Source organism: Athene noctua, chromosome 6 (assembly GCF_965140245.1).
Source record: "Athene noctua chromosome 6, bAthNoc1.hap1.1, whole genome shotgun sequence".
In the NCBI taxonomy this organism is placed as follows: domain Eukaryota; kingdom Metazoa; phylum Chordata; class Aves; order Strigiformes; family Strigidae; genus Athene; species Athene noctua.
This window is the reverse complement of record NC_134042.1, coordinates 11,740,076-11,760,985: the sequence shown is the minus strand read 5'-3', so window position 1 is coordinate 11,760,985 and position 20,910 is coordinate 11,740,076. Positions and strand designations below refer to the sequence as shown.

At 42.8% G+C, this 20,910-nt stretch overlaps 1 protein-coding gene across 5 annotated transcripts in view; it reads right to left on the bottom strand.

The window, feature by feature from the left end:
- Nucleotides 1-20,910, bottom strand: part of MAPKBP1 (mitogen-activated protein kinase binding protein 1) — a 103,370-nt gene that overhangs the window by 7,606 nt on the left and 74,854 nt on the right. For 3 of the 5 annotated variants that reach the window (XM_074909569.1, XM_074909571.1, XM_074909570.1), the window contains 11 exons: nucleotides 20,789-20,852; nucleotides 17,717-17,842; nucleotides 11,361-11,509; nucleotides 10,606-10,655; nucleotides 9,849-10,085; nucleotides 8,834-9,003; nucleotides 7,055-7,200; nucleotides 6,407-6,574; nucleotides 5,451-5,529; nucleotides 3,591-3,901; nucleotides 1,764-2,825 (listed from right to left, as the gene is read on the bottom strand). In XM_074909569.1, coding sequence (XP_074765670.1) covers nucleotides 1,764-2,825; nucleotides 3,591-3,901; nucleotides 5,451-5,529; nucleotides 6,407-6,574; nucleotides 7,055-7,200; nucleotides 8,834-9,003; nucleotides 9,849-10,085; nucleotides 10,606-10,655; nucleotides 11,361-11,509; nucleotides 17,717-17,842; nucleotides 20,789-20,852 — 2,562 coding nt within the window. The remainder of the gene's footprint in view (nucleotides 1-1,763; nucleotides 2,826-3,590; nucleotides 3,902-5,450; nucleotides 5,530-6,406; nucleotides 6,575-7,054; nucleotides 7,201-8,833; nucleotides 9,004-9,848; nucleotides 10,086-10,605; nucleotides 10,656-11,360; nucleotides 11,510-17,716; nucleotides 17,843-20,788; nucleotides 20,853-20,910) is intronic. The other 2 variants (XR_012633855.1, XM_074909572.1) reach the window with 2 other exon arrangements.

Sequence of the window (20,910 nt, the reverse complement as noted above, 5' to 3'; positions counted from 1 at the left end):
GTGGAAACCCAAAGTCACAGTGCAAGGCAGAAGCAGAACAGGTCCCTGTCAGCCCTTCTAATCTAGACTGCCACACTATGATCTACAGAAGCCACAGTAAATTGTTCATAGCAATATCCAGCTTGGATCTAAACAGCTTTTCCAACATCTACCACTAAAAATCTGAGGAACATGGTCTGCGGGAGGCTGATGGCTGACAGCTGTCTGTTGAGAAAAAAAAAAAAAAGAAACTGGGGATCCACTGTTCTAAATCATTCTAACTCACTAAAGGGTGCTGCTAAATATTCTGTCAGGGTGTGCTGTTCTGTGTTGGGAGGTGCTTTAAAAAAACCCAAACCAAAATAAAACAAAAACCACTGCTGCAAAAAACCTGCTCTTTTCTGCAAACAGAATCCTAGCAACTGGCCAAAAGTCATGTGACATGGAGCTTGATTCCCAAGTCTGGAAGAGGAAACTCAGCCTAAAGAGTCCAGACAGCTGGACTGTTACTTCTCTGCTGTAGAATGTAATTCCACAGCTCCAGGCAGCATCTGCTGTTGGAAGAAACCTCACCCCTGTGGGGGTAGGGTCTGAAAGCTTCAGACACACTTGCTGTTCTACAGAGAGTTACCCCATGCTGTAAGAACAGCAGGTCCCTCAGACAAACCACCACATTTCCTGAGTGGTTTAGTCTTAAAGCGATACACTTAGCAGTGTATCAAAACCAGATTATCCCTCTGCAGTGCTTCAGTGCAGAAATATTGCACTCAACCATTGTGGCGAATGGTGGAGCAGCCTGGCGCCACAGAAGGGAACTGATCAGAGCATTACAGAGGTGTCCCTTCTCAGATAAGAACAATGTTGCAACAGGGATTAAAAACCATTCACTGTGTAGCCCCCTGAAGGTACAAGGTATCAGTGCAGTGGTTTACATCCAGCTTCCTACTGCAAGACTCAGCTAAGTACTTCAGAAAGACGTATTTCCTTCCAGGTTGTGACACAGAAGAAAAACCTCAGGACATTTTAAATTGTGTCTTCTCTGCCACGGGAGGTTTTCCTGCCTTGGAGGGCAGGATTTTTGCTTCAGTTGTAGATTACCTCCTAGTTTTCATCTGATTGAAGTACCTTAAACCAGGGCCTGTAACACATTCAAGAGCTGTTTTCAGCAGGTAAAGTAGTTTCCCACCTCACACCTTTTTCTCTGGACTGGAGATAACTCAAAAATGAATCCATGTTCTTTATGCTCAAACCCAAAGGCTAGGCCTGCATGTGCATTGCATACCCAGTTGGCAGACATGTCCTCAAAGCAAAGCGATAGCGGCACAGAGACTTCCTCCCTCTCACAGTTGGCTACTGCAAGGAACTCACCCTGGTCAAGTCTTATCTCATGTAAGAAAACTGTATGCAAACCGTTCTGGACCCTGCACACCTGCACACTAACAAAATGCTAGGCAGCTCAGGCTTTATAACTTCACCATCACTATTATTTGTGCTTGCTAGGTTCAGCTAGCACATGCTGGCCTGCACCTTCATCTGCTGGTCAGACATGCTCCAAGATGGGCACTGGGAAAGTAACCTACACCCTCATGGGGGATTCCCAGCACGTCAGCTTTTAGCATTGACCAGAGAGAGGTTTGAGCCCCTGCAGGTAACTGTACAACTGAAAACACAGGAGCGCGGAGCTCTACAAAACATTCAACTAAAAGGGACCTTCAGACATAAGACCCATAGGAAATGGAAATTAAAGACTGAGAAAAAGATGTCAGGTTGGAGAAGTGTCTCACCATTGAGGGGATGGCTTATGGAACGAGACAGGTGCAGACAGGACGAGACAGGCCAGAAGCTGGACGTAAAGAAATGTGATGGAATCGTGAGGCGGTTCACAAAGACAGGAGACAGAAGGGGGAAGATAAGAGATGGGTATCCATGCACACCTGAGACCTGTGCCGAGGCAGTTATGGATGTAGGAGACCTTGGCCTGATGGGCTCTAGTGGGCAAAGTCCGGGTGGGTTGTCTAGCACACAGGCGATGCCGGTGATCTTCTCCCTGCTCCTGGGCAGTGTCCCCTCAGGAGACCTTAGCTGCCGGCCCTCTGACCACTCCCTCGGCTTCGGATTAGTGACCCCTGGCTCACCCTGGCAACCTGTCCTTGAGACTGGACTCTCCACTGGGCTCTCCTTAGCAAGTCCTGTTGGGATCTCTCTACCAGGAACCAGAGACCCAGCAGTTTGATTCTCCCTCTTGGAGGCTCGGGCCTCAGGAAAGGAGGGTTTCTTTTTACAGGCCACAGCAGGTGACTGTGGAGACTGTGGCTCAAGCAGGGTTTTTGTTTTGGTAGTGGGTGAGAAGGAGGCCAGTGTGGGTCTATCAGGCAATGGCTTGGGAATGTCAAGAATCAGATGTGCTCGGTTTGATGATGCCAACTTGCTGTGGAAGGACTTGGGAGATGAGCAGTTTACAACTGGCTGAAGTGCTGGCTTCACTGGAACATTTTCTTTCACTGGTAGCTTAATCTTCTCAGCATCTGCTGTGGAACTAAACTGTGTCTTCTCTGCCACTGGAGGGCTAGTCCTCCCATCAGTCAACATTTCAGTGGAGTAACCAAGGTACAGATTTTCCCCCACAGATATGCTTCTTGACATTTTAGCCCGGAAGCTGGTTGTGGGGTTCATGTAGGACTTTGGTTTTGCAGCCCTGACATCTTTGGCCAGCAGAGCACCAGATCCATCCATCTTCAATGTACTGGCTGATAACACCCTGCAATTGTTAGGTCTGGGATCCTTCTCAACCACCAAAAGAGTCTGAGGACGCTGCTTGGCAGAGGATATCACTCCGGGACCCTTATCTGTGAAAATTAAACAGACAAACATACCAAAAATAGACAAGAGCCTGCAGTGAATTCCAAAACTGGAAAGTAATAGAGCTGCTCCAGCCTATGTGCCTCAGCTCAACCCCTGGGAGAGGTGTTGAGAACCACTAGGTCCAGTTAATATCACCAAGCCTCAGCAGCTTTCATTTTTGCCCATCCCTCACCCTGCTCACACACTGCTGCTTACCTGAGAGACTTGTTCTTAAAGTGTACGGCCAGAAGACCTCAGACCACTGTTAACTGAGAGGCCAGATGAAGCAGGCAAAAACTTACATATGCTGTTGCGGTGATAAGGGTTATTTTTTTTTTAAACAAACTGACACTTATTGATGGTTCACGAGCTGATTGTTTCAAAGACAGAGTTCTCTCACACAGAAGGCATGGACACAGTAAGCTCCCTCTTACTGTCTCCACCTTCCCTCTTTCTCTCTTCCCTACCCTGGGGACCCTTCAGTCTTGGCCTGGAGCAACCACCCACAGCAACAGATCACTTCTTTGCAAATAGTTCATTTCACCCTTGGCACTGCTTCTCTCACAGCTGCCAGACAAATATCAGGGACTGATAATTAGGAGACCAGCATCTGCATTACAAATTAAAAATACTTTCCCTTGGCAGGCTAAGAGTTAGAAGACACACAAAGCCTGCAGCTCAGCCATAAGCTTAATTTAAATCTCTACTCAAGTTCAAATCTCCCCATTTCATTCTTGGGTTTATACCACCATTCCAACCTGTGTCCTTACCCTCATGAACAAGGTCGTGAACTGACTGTGCCTTTCTCATCGCTGCATTGACAGGGCCTTCTGGAAAGGATGCAATAACCCGTCCAGGAGCCATACCGACTTTGCTGGCCTCCAAAGCTGATCTGTGTTTTTTCAGGGCATAAACGGCCCGATTTGAATTTACACTCTCCAGGACCTGGCTGTTCTCCAATACATCACCAGGATGGCTGCTGTCATTCTTCAACAGGTCTGGTGTAAACCCATTGGTCTGGGCGAGTGGCTCGATGGGCTTTGAATCCAGTATCAGATTTGAAGAAGAGAGTGACAATCGTCTAGAGAACACGATAAAGAAATCCTAGTTAAAACAAGTATGTTGCCCTGGACAAACAGGCACATGAATTAAGCCAGTTTCTCTGGGAAAAAGAGCCCTTCCCTGTCCGGAGGTTTTTAAGCCAAAAATGTCCTAGGATGTTACCACTTCATTCTACTCATCCTTGAAAGCACTCGTCTTCGGGCATTTGACCTCAGGCTGCACAATCACAAAAAGCATTGGGTCACTGTTTCCAGGAAGGATGATGTGAAAGGTGAAGGGAAAAGAGAAGGAAAAATTCCAGGCAGAGGGAAGACTGGGCAAAGTCAGGTCAGGTCTCTTAGCATATTACTAACAATGAAATCTTTTCAATTCTAAGATACCCTAACAGAAAGTAATTATACTTTCCTAACACTATGTAAGCATAATTATTAGAAAACATGGTCAGTATCTTCAAGAGCAAAGCCTAATTTCCTCTTCTTCTCCACTTCAGACAAGCACAGTGGGCTTACTTCAGAAAGGATGCAACTTCTGCCAACATCTGGCATGTTTAAACAGCTGAACAGATTAAAAGCCCAGAGGTATTCATAACCTAAAACCACCTCTCTTGTTACATCTCTAGAGCACCAGTAACTTCCTTCACTCACCATTGCAGCTCTCCAGAAGTTTAAACAATAGCTAACCACTGGCTTTCTTCCCAAACATACAGTCCCAACGTGAGACAGACTAAGAGGCTCTCCTGACAGCAGCAGCTGAATACAGCAATGACAAAAAAAAAATTCCCTAACATGGTGAATCTAGAGGCAGCTGGTGAACTATAGAAGATGTACCCAGATCTGCTCAATCCTATACAATTAAATTAATAAGCTGTGATTTCAGGTTGTCATTTTAGAGGCATACAGGAGTATTCATTTGTTTTAAACATTTATAAACCCAAATCAACAAAAGTATTTATCCCGTTTTTTGTTTGGGTTTTTTTGTGTCTTTGTTTTGTTGGAATTTTTTAAACAACAGGGAAACAGCTTGGAGAGGCCTTTTGGGGTGCTTCAGGGTTGAGGGTTTTTTTTGGAAGGATAATATCCCCATGGGGCTTTGTATGAGACACCAGAGCACCCTGTGAAGGCATAGGACTGAGGAACAAAGCTGAGTAAGAAAGGACTGTAAAACAAAGGAAAAGTTGACAAGCCTACTTTCATTGTCCAAGCTGAATGAAATGCAAAAGAATAAACAGAGCATAAACAGCGAAGAGTAAATTAGATGTTTAGCGATTCCTCAATCAAGGCATTAATTGTGAAACAAATAAGCACATTGCTGAAAGAGAAAAAAGAACAAACCAACAGTGTTGCTTTAGGGAGAAATAGAACAGCTAGTGTGACACAGGACAGCCTGTCCGAATCATAAGGGTCTGCAAGCAGCAGCAGCCTGCCAGGTGCTACGCTAACACTTTGCTGTGCCTAGGCACACCAAGGCCACAAGTTTGCTCAACTATTTTGACCTGGGGCCTAGCACAAAACCTACTCACACTAGTAAAAATAGACAAACAGAAACACTCAAAACAAGTAGAGCCATACCTGAGAGCCGGGGACTGGGAAAGAAAGCGAGAGGAAATGCTGAGGTTTTCAGTTCTTTCCAGATTCCTACATGAGCCACCTAAAAATTTTGGTTAAAGGAGAGAGAAAAAGGGAGCAGTTTAGTTACAGAACAAACATTCTGACACATGCATTTTCTTATCACAGACACTATCAAATGTTCCACTATATCCGAGGGGATTTTTTAAGCTAAAACCACACAGAATGAAATTATTTCATTGCCTCTGCCTTTTCTGTTCTACTTAGATTACTCTGCCTTAAACTGCTACTCTCCCTAAGGGTATGCCTCCTCCTTTTTTGCTTCCCTTTGTGTCCTATCCTGCCTGTAGGACTGTGAAACACTGGCATCAAGAAGAAAACAAACCCATCAAAGGAGAAAAAAAACCCAAAACCAAACAAAAAACAGACAACTCACATAGATATTTCTGCCTGCAACCATTATCAATTCTAAAAAGATATGTTCTGTTCTGGAGTTTGTCGATAAAGGCTAACCAGCTCCTTTGCCACTCTGATGTCTTCTCTTATTCTCTCCCTCCACCCAGCATTTCAGTCTTTTCTTTTGTGGCATTTGTTATGCCTTAATATACCACTAGAGGCCACTACACGTCACCAACGGGGGGGTGAACATACAGCTAGTACCTTCATATACAACAGGAAAAACTAGTCTGGGAACAAGAGAACGGGCTCTTCAGGATTCCAGAGACAATACTTAACGCAAACTGACACAGAACCTGATCTAATCCACACAAATTTACACACAGACCAATGGAGTTAACAGATGTTGCTCTTTAGGCCTCTCTACACTGGTTCCCCATTCTTGCCCCCTTGTACTCACACACCCATGAAAGCCTAGGAGAACTTGTAGCCTGGTTTGAGTTATACAGGGGACAAATCTGGAGTAACCTTACAAAGTCCCCCCACCAAGCAGAGAACTTTACCTTTTCCATCAGTGCTGCCCAGGGTCCCAAAATGCTGCTTGAGGAACTTTTCCCGATCAGGTGTCTGGGGGATTTCTCCCTCTGGCATGCTAGTACCCACATCCTCCTCTCCCTCTCCCTCCAGGTCTGAGATGCCATCCACACTTAGGGGCTCAGTGCTTTCAGAATCTGAGAAGAGGCGAAAAACCCCACTGTTGTAATAGCATAATCACAATAATGTTAATGAGGTTAAAAACCAATATTCAGCAAATTGAACCTAGAAATGTGAAAGCAAAAGTCAGACAGCATTAAGTGTAATTCTCTAATCTTCCATACCCCACAAACAGCATGGCCTATGGGATATTCAGTACTAAACCTGCCTCCTTAGCTAGCAAGGTAAAAGAAAGCCAAAGGTGCACAAGGAAAGTGCACTTTAACCAACTCCTGCTTCTACAGCGCTTTCACTGAAGTGCCTGTTCAAATGCACCTGCACCTTTATAGCAATACTAGCGAGACCAATAGGAGTGTGACCTCAGTTCAGCTCATGAAGAGGATCAAGTATTAGAGATCAGGATAGCAACGGATAAACACAGCAAAGAACCACACCAGCAAGTTTTTGCCATGTTCCACAGCACATGTAGACACATTTATAAGGCCTTCATATCTTACCTTCATTTGGATGGTCTGGGCTGGACAGGCGACTGCTGCTGTAATCTACAGAGCAGGCGCTGTCGGGACTGTGTTTGTCTGGGCATCCATTACTGTGGTAGCCTCTACTTAGCTTCCCATGGGGCAATGCTTTTACCTGGAACTCACTACAAGAGAGACAGGAAAGATACAGCACTAGAAGAGATATTTGTTTTACACATAAAGAAGCGCATTCTAACTTTAATAAGGCCTTACCTGTGTTAGTAACACCTTTGATTACAAAAGTAAAGCTTTAAAGAGAAAAAGAAGTTGATTTCTCTCATCATTATACAGTATATTTTTTGCATTTCATTAAGCTTGGACAGTGAAGTCTCAAGGGGACTGTCTGACTTTCTGGGTGTTGTCGGTTTCCCGTGATTACCAGGCACCAGCACAGCACTGCCCTGGCTTGATTTCCAGCACAGCTGAGGAACAAGTGTAGAGGTCTACAAAACGAAAAAGGGACTAAAACAAGGCCTATACCTGCATGGTAGAAAAACTCCAGTTTGCCATAGATTTGAGCCCTAATATACTATTTTTCCAGGTTTATGACCTCCTACTTTGGGCAACTTACGTTGCAAAATAGAGAAGATTCTGGGTTTGAGCAAGACTAATTTACTGAAGAATGTCATACAACATTGGAGGACGGGGTTCCTGATTTCTGTTGTGATTTCACAGGTCTTAGTTTGTCAAACGACACCAACACCATTCCTCTGCCTGACGCCTGAGGACTTAGGTTTTCCACCTTATGGAATACTTTAGTTTCAGATGTACTCCAATGGAAGGTAGGATGCAGAAGTCACTCAATGGAACCGAATGGCAATTACCCCTGGCAGCTTGCAAACTTTGCAAACTTTTTGCAATACTTTGAGATGTATCCACACTGTATCCACATCACCAGGGGGCCTCCCATTCTTACATGATGGAGCAGCACATCGGTCTGCTCGGTCCAAATGTTATCACAATAAAATTAAAAATATAAATAAAGAGAAACTAGAAGAAACCTAGCAGCTTCAACTGCAAAATCTTGGCGTGCACTCTTGCATAAAAGCCCGTCTAAAGCTATCAGTCCACTCTTTGTGGCAGAGCAAGAAGAGGCAGACGAAATCAAACAGCTATTAGTATCAGGTTAAGAGAAGAAGGAAGAATAAAATTCAGGGAAGGAAAAAAAATGGAGCATAAAATGAAACAGAAAATTAAGTGAGGTAAAACAGAAGAAACAGCAGAGGAAGAAAAAAGGTCTCCACTGTCTCCAGTGTCCTTTTCAATTCCATCTATCTCATGCAAGCTATTGTATTGCCCACAAAAGGGTCATCACATACTACACTTGTTAAATTCTTGCCCAATTAGGTTTGAAATTGTCATAAATAATAGCATCCTGTCATTTCTTCTGGGCAGCCATTTCACTGCCACATATACATCATTGTTGGGTGGTTTTCCAGCTTCCAAGTTTTCTCTTGCTTATTTCAAACCAGATAAGGGAGAAAGCAAAAAGGCTGCTCCCAAGTTGTTTATACAAAAAAAAAAAACCCAAACCCTTGGAGGAGACTGCTAATGTGCAGTTTCCTCAGAGGAAAGATTATTTTAATGGTGCCTTCTTAGTTTCAGATTCCTTTAGCATCAAGCTGGCATAAAACTCTCAACTAAACATGCCTGGCATCAATCAGGCACTAAGTCAACTCACCCAAGTTACCACACAAGCTGCAAGCAAACTAAACCAGAAACATCTAAGCCATGCAGAGCAGAGAGCTTATTTTTAACCTGCTAGGGTCTGTGGGATGGATTTCATCTTGCTCAGGGTAGATTACACACTCCTCACTCTCAGAAGGTTCCAGTTCCTGAGAGAAAATCCCCTCTTCGCAAGACACAAGCCGAATCACTTGAGGTCGCACACAGGACCGGTTATCTTGGGGAGGTATTGAGCTGCCAACCTGGTTTAAAAATAGAGAAAACTAGGTATTACCAATGTTTTTCCTCAAGTCAGCAAGTGCTGTGCAGAGCTAGAAAGTATGCATTACAGCACAGAATATGATCAGAAATCTGAGATCAGAAAACACAGCATTCCTATGTCTTTACTGTTCCTAACTTACTAAACTTGACAGACTACTGCTGTGGTTTCTTATTTTGTTTCCTGTTTACAATCCCCTAAAATTCTCTGGTAAAGTACTGGACCCCATATCCCTCTTTGACCACACATCAGGAGTGTAAGCCATGTGGCAGCAAGTTCTTCCATTACCTTTTATAGACTGATCAGACATAGTTCAGAGAAGTCTGTGAGCCACAGCTGAAAAACACTGACTTACTGCATGCAACCACTTCTCAGTCATGCAGTTATAAAAGAAGGAAAAACTCTAAGGAAGTTAGGCAACATGACAGACTGCTACTGGAAAACAAGCATTAGCTTTCTGAGGTGTGAGCACACATTACTTGCTGTGACCCATCAATATAAAGATTAAGAGAACTTAACAATCTAGCACAGTCCAACTAAGGGCATCATATGAGCCACATTTCAGTGGAAGGAAACATTTTTTCCCTGTCATTGGAAAGAAACCTTGATCCCACATGGGCTCTGCTATAAGATGGCAGTCACATGTTGCAGGAATACTAAGTCTTATACAAAAGAGTCATCTAAACAAGTTTCTCAGAAGGCGTTTAGAGCCACCTCTAAAGATATAAGGAATGGCATCGCATAGTAATAAATGTAGGTAATAATAAACAGAGGCAGGACAGATGCACTCAGAATAGATTCACCTCCTTGGAGTAGTACTGCCCTTACTTTGTTGATGTGCACAGGAAGATCTGCCTGCTCTTCTCTGTCATCCCCATTGCTGTTTTGAGACAGAGAGTCTCGACTTGGAGAACGGGAAACAGAGAAAGACTCCAACTGTCGCAAGTCAAGCATGGATTTCACAGTCATCTCTATGTTGCTGGTTGGCTGGGACCATCGCCCACGTTGCCGGGGCATCTTGCTCATTGGTGCCTCCGAGCGCTGGATTGCTGCTATCTCTTTGGCCTGAGGGAAATTGGAAGAAAAACACTTTTAGAGACTGAGTTCTGCTGATGGAAAAACAGGAAAGAGTACACAAGACCCACAGAAAAACTCAATTATGTCCATTTCCATAAAAGCCCCAAAGCTGTCTGTGAGACAGCTTGAAATTCCTCCCTTAATCATAAAGCATCAAGTAAAGACGATACTTTTGTCGCTGCTTCTTGCATAACTGAACATTTAAATGCCTCACTTGAATCCAAGTATATGGTCAGCTTCAGCACCACATGAGATTTAGGCCAGATATGAAGGGGCAAAAGCATAACATCTGATGGAAAGATACTGATATAAAAATCCCAAGCGAAACTGTGTCTTAAACTAGGCTCTATTTTGCCATCCCCACATTGTTCTTCACAGTGAGGCTTCTCAATGGTTTCCCCCCACAGTTACACCTTTCCCACTAGTGCAAATGAAGTTTGTAATCTCCATGGGAATTTCTTTTCCAGTTTCCCTACAACAAATACAATTTGAAGGTTTAGCAACTCACCCTCCTCATTTCCCAATGGGAAAGGCTTCTTGAAAGGGTAAGGTCTGGATCTGAAAAGGGAAATAGATACCAAATTGACATCCTTGGCCAGCAGTCCAGAGTTTTAAACACCTTTTATCTCACCTTTCCTCAAAGGCAGCATTCCTACACCTGTTGAACCAGCAAACCACTGCCAACACGTTTTCCCATTAGACTACTGAATCATTATATCAAAATTTTAATGGAGATGTACTATTTTATAGAAGATTTTCACTGACTCAGCAGACACATTGCAGAACACTTGCCACAGTGTAGTGGCCCACCAAAGGCCTGGAAAACCCCCTCCTCCAATACACTGTAGCATCTGTGGTAAAAATACCTCAAATTAGTAAGGGTAATCTCTACTGTAAGTTTTATCAGATATCTCTAGAATCCTCTGTGAGATCTCTTTTGGCTTCTGTGGACTTCTAATAGCTTGTAGACCCAAGCCCAGGACACTAATTCAAAATTTGTTTGGCCAGCTGGAACTAGCAACAAAGTTGGCAATTAAAAACCTGAATTTCTTATCGGAGAACTCTGAAATGTAGCCCCCTCTTCAGATGCAGGAATGCGCAACTCCGCATTACCCATTGGTGTCAATCCATCTGTTTCTGTCTTGGTTCTTTCTCTTTCTGCCCGTACTTTGCTATCCCTAAGCCAGTGTCTCACATCTTCTCCCCACTTCACATTCATGACATTTTTCTCCATCTCTGCCCGTGGCCCTCTCCCATTTATACCTGAGTCTCTCTCAGTGTTGCAGTTGGACTGAATATGGAAAGACTGCAGCCCACGTAACTCATCTTCCTCATTCCCTTCATCTTCACCATCCTTGTCGCTGTCTGATGAGAGTGCAGGCACAGAGGACAGGGCAGAGATGGATTCACGCCTGGGAGGCAGGAATTGGAAGGAGTATTATGATCTGTCTCAAGAACTTCCCAGCACCATTTCAATCCTTACACTAGGCAGTTCTCCACCTTATCTCCATCCACACTCAGCAGGCTGCCTCAACTCGCCCGAACAGCCCTCACTCTAGCAAAACCCATCTCTGAGAAACACAGCAAGTTAAACCCTGCACAAAGGTGTGGAGAGTCTGCCACAGCAATCGTCTCGTATGTGTGGAAGGATGACAGAAATCAGAACAGAACTAAATGAGTCTGAGAAAGTCAAGTGGAATGGAACTTGGCCTTCCATTTCAGACCTCATTAATTGATAAGGTCAGGATGGTAGAGCATATATAAAAGGCAAATATTTTTCCCACCCTTAAACATTTCCTCTCTGGAACTATTTTACACATCAAAAATGTCACAGATACTCCCTGTATGACAGCAATTGGGTATATGGCAAATTATCACATAAGAGATGGGTTCACATCAAGGACTGCACCATGTAGAACCTGAAGGCACAGCCCACACACCATAAGAGCACCATGCTGTCTTTCTTAGCCTTCAGGCACAAGGAATAATGTAAAACATATTCTGGGCAGATCTTTAATCAAAGTGGATCAGACAAGTGTTCCCACACAGACCTCAGAGGCACTCCCAGAACAGAATTCCCCAATACCAATCAAGGACACTTACCAACACCAAACTATCTTCTATTTTTCTTCTTCTCTTCCCCTCCCTCCCCTTCCCCCTGCTTCAGCCAACAGAACCAAATGAACTAAACCACTCTGGACAATAATTAAACAAATTAAGAATCTCTAAAAAATAAATTTGACTAGCACCCACCCCATGGCCCCGAGTTAGAGTGCCAAACTCATCATTAGTGACATTTATAGGATATCACTGGTGGGTGTTGAGTGCCAAAGATTATTCATGAAATAAAAATAGCTCATCCACCAAGTACAGAGCAGACTGGCGAGGGACCAACTTTGCCTGCAGCTGACAGATAACAGGCAATATTGAAACATGATAAGAAGTAGTTAAGGTATTTTAATCTTTTCTCTTCCCATGTAGTGGCAGAACATTAATTTCCTTTTTATTAGGAGTGGCTGAGCAAGAATTACCCAACCCTTTCAGATGAGGTTTGAGGTGTTCTGGCAAAAAGAAGAGTGAAACTGACTGTAGTTTGCAGAGTCCTCCAGTGAAACAGCTTCATGTCAGCTGTCTTCAACTACTTTTGACATTTGAGTCTGTCAGTCTCTTCATCTTTTCTACTGTCTCCTTGTCTGTCTATCTTGTCATTCTCAGGTTCTTGTGTCTAAGCAGGGGAATCCCAACAAAGTTCAAGCACCACAGTACGTTTGAGGTTACGCCATGTTTCATCCTATGAGGTATATTACATTTATATATGGAGGGAATATTAACTTTGGATCAGTAACTTTGATAGCATCCTTCTGCTTGTATTCATTATGGCTGAGGAGTGAATTGTGGAAGAAGGGTTGGATTATTAAGTATTTTAACATCTAACTGGTTGAATATCTCACTATGATGAGGTGATATGGCAAGGCAAGGTTATGTGTTTGCTAAACTCCTGCATGTACTGTCATCGGTGCAAACGGAGAAGGGAGGATTGTTATCAATGTGTTTTATGTTATAAATAGAAAGATGGCCTCTATCCATCAGAAGGTGACAGACAAAATTAGTCAGGGGGGAAAAAGTATGTTCCGATATCCTCGGAAGCATTTGAGTAAGAGAATGAAAAACATATTCTGGAAGTCGGATGAGCATTTTTTCATACCTCACAGGAAGTGCCAACCAAATTATGAAGTCACATGTGTTTGATACAAATGCAAGGTTACCTTGTATTATCCCAGCAAAAATTCATGCCCCCCCTTCCACATACTTCTTTTTACAGCTCAAAGATGCTTTTCAAACTCAGTCCTGTGACTTGAAGGGAGATAAATGAATGAGGTTTTCAAAAGGATCTTAGGCCCACTGACTTGAAACTGAGATACTGCTGAAAATGAAACCTAGGTTCACAAGGTCTTGAGTATTTTAACTATTGTGATTGTCCAAGTCAGTCCTTCAGTTCGGATTTCATTACCTTTTCCTGCCTTCTTCTATGTACTTTGGATTTTCATCTAAGACCCTCTTTGCAGACATCTCCTCAACACTCTTCCTCTGTTCTTGCTCATGCTTAGATGAAAGTCAGAGTAATGCAGGATGAGGTTTCAAGCACGGGAGCTGCTTCCAAGTAAGCATCACATGAGAGCATTTTGAAAGTGAAGGAGTAAGACTTCTGGGTTTTGCTGAATTCCTGCAGAAAGCAGGTTCGGCCAAACTCCAACAAAGCGTCATTATACCAGAATAAATGTTTCATAGTAGCTATCCCAGAATAGCATCTACAGACATGTCTAATTCTCATGATACATGGGACTCACTTAGAGCAAGGATTTTAATTGTCTTTGCTCTTGTCTTCTTCCTTTGCTGAGGAACTATCCCATTCTCGTACCATGCCTGGATCTTGTTCCGTACACATGGGCAGGGTCAACTGCACTTCAGCTCCTAGTTCTGATGGGTCTGCCAGTACGGGGTCAATGGTAGGGAAGGCCCTTCAGTTAGAAAGTATTCAGGACACATATATAGACTTAGAAGTGCCACATGTCTTTATGGAGTTCTAGTATTAAGACATCTGATATTAGGTACTCTCTATTCTTTTGCATGTCCTGAATTCAACCCTTCTTTCTTTTCTTAAAACAAAACAGACAAGATTGACAACTATCCATTTAAAGAGGTATGTCATCAGCATTCCTACTCTGATCTTGTGCTACTTAAATCCTCAGCTTTAGGGGCATATTTATGAAACTCTAACATCCTATGTGGTAGGGATCACTAGCAGATTGCCCCCACCCAAGTGCCTAAGGGTTTTTACAAGAAAGTTACCCTGCTTCTCCCCACAAAAAGATCACAGTGCTGCTGACTTTAGAGTTTCCCTGATGTTGTAATTGCAGTAGTTCAGCAGAGACTCAGGCACCACTTCTGATCTGGCATCAAAAGCCTGCCCCATTCTGAGCCCTGGAAACTGCACAGCTTTCCTGGACTGGACCAAAGCCTCACTGAGAATTTGATAAGGAGCACTTCTTTCCAAATATATCTGGCAGCACACAGTACTTCTTCAGCATACATATATAAGCTTTAGACAATTTGATTTGGATAACATTTCTATCTCCTGCTATTTATACTAGAGCTTCAATGAAAGTCACAGGAAAAGTGACTTTTAAAAATAAAAAAAAAAAAAATCTCAGCTAAAACATGACTATAAGCCCTGCAAACATTCCACAGTAAAATCGATTTAAAACTTCCCTTCCAAAAATTTGAGACAAGCTTTTCTAAGCAATAAATGCATACTTGGATCAAAATCAAAACCCTATTAAAAGGCCTTTACATGGTTCTTTCTCTGAAAATACAAATGCCTCAAAATCAAAAGGTACCAGCAATATCAGCTGAGTACAAGTTCTATTATTCCATACAATCAAAGCTCCTCATGTTCAGCAGATGAGAGAAAAGCACACATCTGCAATTATCGCAACCAGAGGCAGAACTGAAAAGCTCTCAGGGGCACTATGGAGAATTGTGGGTCATACAGGTCAGATTAGTTCCAAAATAATCCAATGTCCTATAGAGGCGAGTCAGAGAAATCCTTCAGAGGAGAAACTTTAGTCTTTCTAGAAGTTTTTGGAGGGAGTGAAAAGGCTGGGACTCTTTCAGTTTGGAAAGAAGGTTGGATGGAGAGAAGTTATAATAAAGATTTACAAAACCATGGGGACTACAGATAGCTGGATGCAGAACGGTAGTTCACCAAAGCTCACAATATTCAGAAGCAGGGAGCTTTCAACAAACCTAGCAGGAGTGTGGTTTAACAAAGAAAGCCCTTCTTTCCACAAAGAGCAGTGAACTCCAGGAACTTGTCACTAAAGGAGGTTGCAGAGGCAGACAACATTACAAAGTTCAAAAAGGATTTCTAAAAATTCAGTGGACAATGGGTCCATGACCAAATACTAAAGGGAACAGGTGGAGATGTACCTCCAAACATCCCTGATGAGCATAAAACAAATGGACCACAAAGGTTCATACAGCAAGGCTCACAGCGTTCACTAAATAGCATCCTCCACTGTCACAGGCAGAATACTGTGCTTCATGGAGCACTGGTTTGACCCAGAAAGGCATCTTCTGTGTGTTTGCACTCCAAATGTTATTCACCTGGGCCAGTCCCTGCCCTGCCAGTTGCAGCTGGATAGAGACAGCACTGTTCTGAACTGGAAACCTTCGGCTCTCCACTGCCTCCTCAGATCAGTTTTGTTTCCCCAGTATTATTTTGATTATTCATGCTGTCATACACTCATACTACAGAACTAGCAGCTTGCATTATTTCCCCCATGGAATTCTAGCAATACTCTTCTCGAGAAAATCGAGTAGAACAAATGACACATCACCAGGCAGGGAGCCACCTTACACTACCGAGAGTCCTTCTGAAACAACAGTTTTACACCACAAGGTGCAACCCAATTCTCCACTGCAACCTACACAGACAGACTTTGGAAACACAACCAGAACAGGAACAGGGCATCTAGAAAACCCATCTTACTCAAGTTCATTAGTTTTCCTTCTCCCACCTCAGTAATGCTGGTCCAATAGGCTCTTCCTCCATATTCAGTCTCAATCCAAAATGCTCTGGAGTTATGTCTTTGCTGATCTCCAGTGACCACAGCGGTCGATCAAAACTGAAAACAAGCTTTCAAAGCTGACCAAAGAAGTAGATAGATTCCAGGCTTGCAAAAAGGTTACCAAACAAGTTTAATAAAGTTCTGGGCTTGGCGTGGCGCAAACACCGCCCTTCAGCAAGCGTCTGTGACGGAAACAAGTATCACCTAATGCGGAAGAGGACTGGGATTATCTGTCACAGGCTGAGCTTTGGTAGGGTAAGGCTGCAGCTGCTCGAATAATGGAGAGTCTGCTATAAAAAGCACATTGCTTGACAGTTCCAGAATTCTGGCTAGAAAAAAGGTTTCCCGAGTTCTCCCAGCATCATTACCAAAAGCACTTATTAGACTTGTTTCAGGAGTGAGCAGATCAAGACTTTCCCAAATGAAACTATGCAGACAGACTTGTTTCAACATTACTTGCTCCCAAAGGGAGTGGGAAGGTCTTTGCGATACTCAACACAACAACAAGTGTGGTAAGTCCTCCAATGCTTTGGCACTTCTATATCCAGAACTCAGTTTGTAGTCATTTGGAGGAGAAAAATGGTGGGACATAGCATAAAAAAAAATCTGTTTATCCTTTTTTCCCCACTTTGATCCCGTATCAGTTCAGTCAGGACTCTCTCCTGCATTGTTTACAGCCAAATTAGTCTCAGCTACTTACTCACTACAGAGAAACCAAATACATTACACTAATAATCCACAATCCCTGTCACTCTTGTTCTGTTTAAAAACAGGGTCTGTGTTTAAGCACCACTTTTTAAAGAAAGGTCACCAGATAAATTTAGATCTATTCAGTCTGTAAGCTGTGGTAGTCTGTTTTTAGATATGTTGTTTACCAAGCAAAAAAAGAATAATATGATTTAGCTGCCAAGAACTTTTCCCATGGAAATTATTTTTATATTTATTATTTATATTATTTTTAGGTGACCTTTTTCAAAGCCTCAGGAAAATAGTTAACAAAGAAACAGCAAAACTGTAGGGACTCCTTCAGGATTATGATCAACATGGCAAAGTCACACAGCTCACAGGTATATTTCAGTACTGACACTGCAGAAAACAACCTTTAAACTGCATTCAGCCTAGATCCGAAGAACTTTATTCATAAAGAAGCAAATTCCTTCCTGGTGGGATGCTGTGTACCAGCCTCAGTATTGCTAGGTTAACTGCTTATCAAAGTTTCTGATCACATCATTAAACCAAATTAAGATCCAAGGGGCATTGCATACACGTTGTAACCAGTGAAGCAACAGTAAGTCTGGCTGGAAGCACACAGTCAGGCTTCTATAACCAAAGAAGGGGGGCAAAAACCATGGCAAATCCAATAGAAAAGAACTTTTGGAAGACACTATCAGTGAAGACAGCAGAAACCTTGCAGTTGAGAACCCAGAGCCACACTTTTCACCTTAAACTCTACAAAGTCAGTCACCTTTCTCAGTCTACTCTACTCACCTCATGAGTCCAGCTGTCTTGTGTGGAGGAGACTTTTCAGCCTGCTTCCCTCTCTGCTTCATGTCAGACAGTCGCTGACGCATGTTGATGGTCATCTCTGAGCTCAGACGCCAGATGAAGATACAGCTGAAAAAAAGAAAAGATGAGGCTGGGGTCAAGTCTCAGTTCAGTTTATTATCAATTCCCACTGCAGAAGCAAACAAGAGCCCTTCTGTCTGTGCCAGACACTTGCAGAAAGAGCTTCACAGAAACTCAATCCCATCACAAGCCTCATGACAAAAGGGTGAAACCTGCCTGGCAAAGACTCCCTAAGGGTGAGAGCAACTGCAGAGGTATTTGCAGACTCATCTCTGATCCTATACCTTGATTTGACTATCTGACCAGCTACTGAAGGAAATGCTGTAACAAGTTCCTCCGTGGTCAGCAGGGTAAGCAGAGCCTACAGATATCCTCTGCATCCTCTAACAGTGGCTAAGCTGCAGCCTGTGCTTGCAGCTACCCCACAGGCAAGGCCTTCCTAATGTCCACTATCCCATGCAGTCTCTGTGGTGAAATAATGGTTAAGCTTATGTGGCAGTACTTTCCTGCAGTCAGGGTGCTCCTAATATTTTACTTGTACTCCCTCCAGGAAACTTGTAAGGAATTCAGTTGAATTTGGTCAATGGATTCAAAAGTGTTTGAGAGAGGGAAACAAACAGTGTGACTTCATTGGTCTCACTTTCTTCAGAAAAATGACTAAAAAAAATTTTTTTTTAAAATTCTTCATTACATTAGAGAATACTGTATCTCATCTTCAGCTATCAGAAAGTAAAATAAACGGTGCTTTTTCTTTTTAAATTTAACCTCAGTGCTAACTAATTCTTTTAATCTCACCCATCTTTCTTGTCTAGCTGGGCATATTTACACTGATGTAGAAACAGAGGTGGTGCTTTTGCTATCACTTACAAAATCCTGCCTCCTCCTTTGGAATCCAAAGAGGATTTAATCCAGTTCTTCAAGACCCATCAGTGCCACCATAATCATGGGTTACTCCAATTCACAATGAAGTTTTCAATAAGAGGCTTTCCCCTCTTCCTTGCTAGTCTTTAAAAATTCATTTGCTCCGCCATTTTGAATAATGAGCATGAACTTTGGTATCCCTGACCTGAAGCAAATGCTGAAAGAGCCAGGGTCCTGAATGCCTGCATCTTCTTCATTTTTTTCATCTCATGAGAAGACATTTTAAAAGGTTTTTATTTCCATACCACATAGATAGAAAACAGAAATCCCACTTTGCAGATTGTGATGATTTTAATGAAAAACTTAAAAGTTTCCTTCTTGCCCCCTGTGCCACTCCTTTTGTGACAAAGCTCAGGAGCATCACTCCCAGCTACTGAAGTCACACACAGACGCTTCCCATCAAGAGTGAACATGCTGTCATCCTCCCGCCCCAGCTTTTCAGCCAGGAGAAAGTGGTGAGGCACTGCATCTGGAAACTATGGCAACCCAGGGCAGCCAGCTGCTTCCCCTCAAGCAGCAGCTCTCCAATGTAACAGCAACCATGATCTGCTGCTGAGAAAATACCGACAAGCAGGAAACAAAATTCAGAAAGCAAATCTGGCTTGTTCTCTTATCCCACCCTCACAGCTATCAAACCTAGAGATATGCAGCAAACACTATGAACTTGTAAATATATTTGCATTCAACAAAAAGCTCTACAGAAGCATGCTCCCACATACCCCTTTTGCTGCTTTTTTTTCCCCCTTTGCAGTACTTTTCTCACATTGGTCTCCCAGTCCTCATGCCCTTCCTCATCTCTGTTTTTCTTTCTATTCTCAGTTTCATTCTTTTCACATGCTGCCGTGTGTGAACAGACTATTTTCCCTGTTCTCCTTTGAAAAACATGCTTTCTTATCTCCTTACAGCAAAGTTCTTCATTAATCTTTTCCTCACTTCTCATTCACCTTCTCCACATCCTTAGTGAAAAAAATTATCCTTTTGCTCATGGAATTGGTCAACAAAGGAACATTGCACTAAATCACAAGGATCACTGCAGACCTCAAACCTTCCATTTTTCTGGAATTTATCAGAAATCCACAACAAAAGGCTCTCTTCTGCAACTTTTCCCCTCATCTATTTACACACATGAAAGGCAAAGTAAGAGGAAAACTAAATTATTTTCTTTTTACTGAAAGACATAAATAATCAACTGATGCAATTTAAGGTGATATATTGTATGTTCTGTAACAACTCACCATCTAAAACTCCTCTTCTAGTTCAATTGTGTTATATTAATAGAAAAGAGAAAGAAAGAGAGAATCTGGGTTGCTCTATTCTTGAAATAGCACTCCAGAAACCATCTTTCTCAAAGTAAAAATTGTATTTGGTTCAGCTGATTTAAGCATTCACTGATTCCAGAAGTAGGGTGTCCACTTACCTCTACAACCATCATATTAGGCATATATTCTCCTTTTCCCCTTGGCCTCAGCCTGGTAATTACTTAAGTTTTTGGTGGGATGATCTTGCTCACTAAATCAGCAGAAAACTCAGCCGGGGGCAAGGGTGCTGATGTAGTGACCCGAATCAGCTTAATGAGGCGGCAGCCACACCACAGCTGACTTAGGTGCGTGGGCAAGATAATCATATGGACAGGAGCAAAAAGTGGGGACAAGCCTGTCCCTTTTGCTGCTAGACAGGCTCATTCAACTGGTGAAACCTCACCAGCAGGAGTACTGTAGGACAAAGTTTTGGCAACGCTAGTCAGAATATCACAAGCTGTCTTACATTATAGACCTGAAAGGCTGGTAAGGAAACAGGCCACATCCCTGTCTCCTTTCCAGCAGGGAACAGTACCTACACTCAGAAAACCACAAGGGAAGTACTTCACATAGGCGTCTGATTCCATGGAAGGATAATATAAGCTCTGTGAGCTTTGCCAACAGCACACACTTAGGATTCAGAAAGCTGTGAGGTTTATTTGGAATTCATAAAACATCCCTCATTAAAAAAAATAGCTACCTTCCTTCAGGACACACATTAAATCCAGTGTGAGATAGCATGAGCTGATATCACAAACAAGAAAATCCCTCTTACCTGTCACCAGAAACAGAGATCAGATGCTTGCAGTCATTACTGAATTTCATCCCAGTTACAATCTCTGTATGAAATAAAGCACAAGAAAAAAAAAAGCCTTCCCTGAATTATTCCAGTGGGAT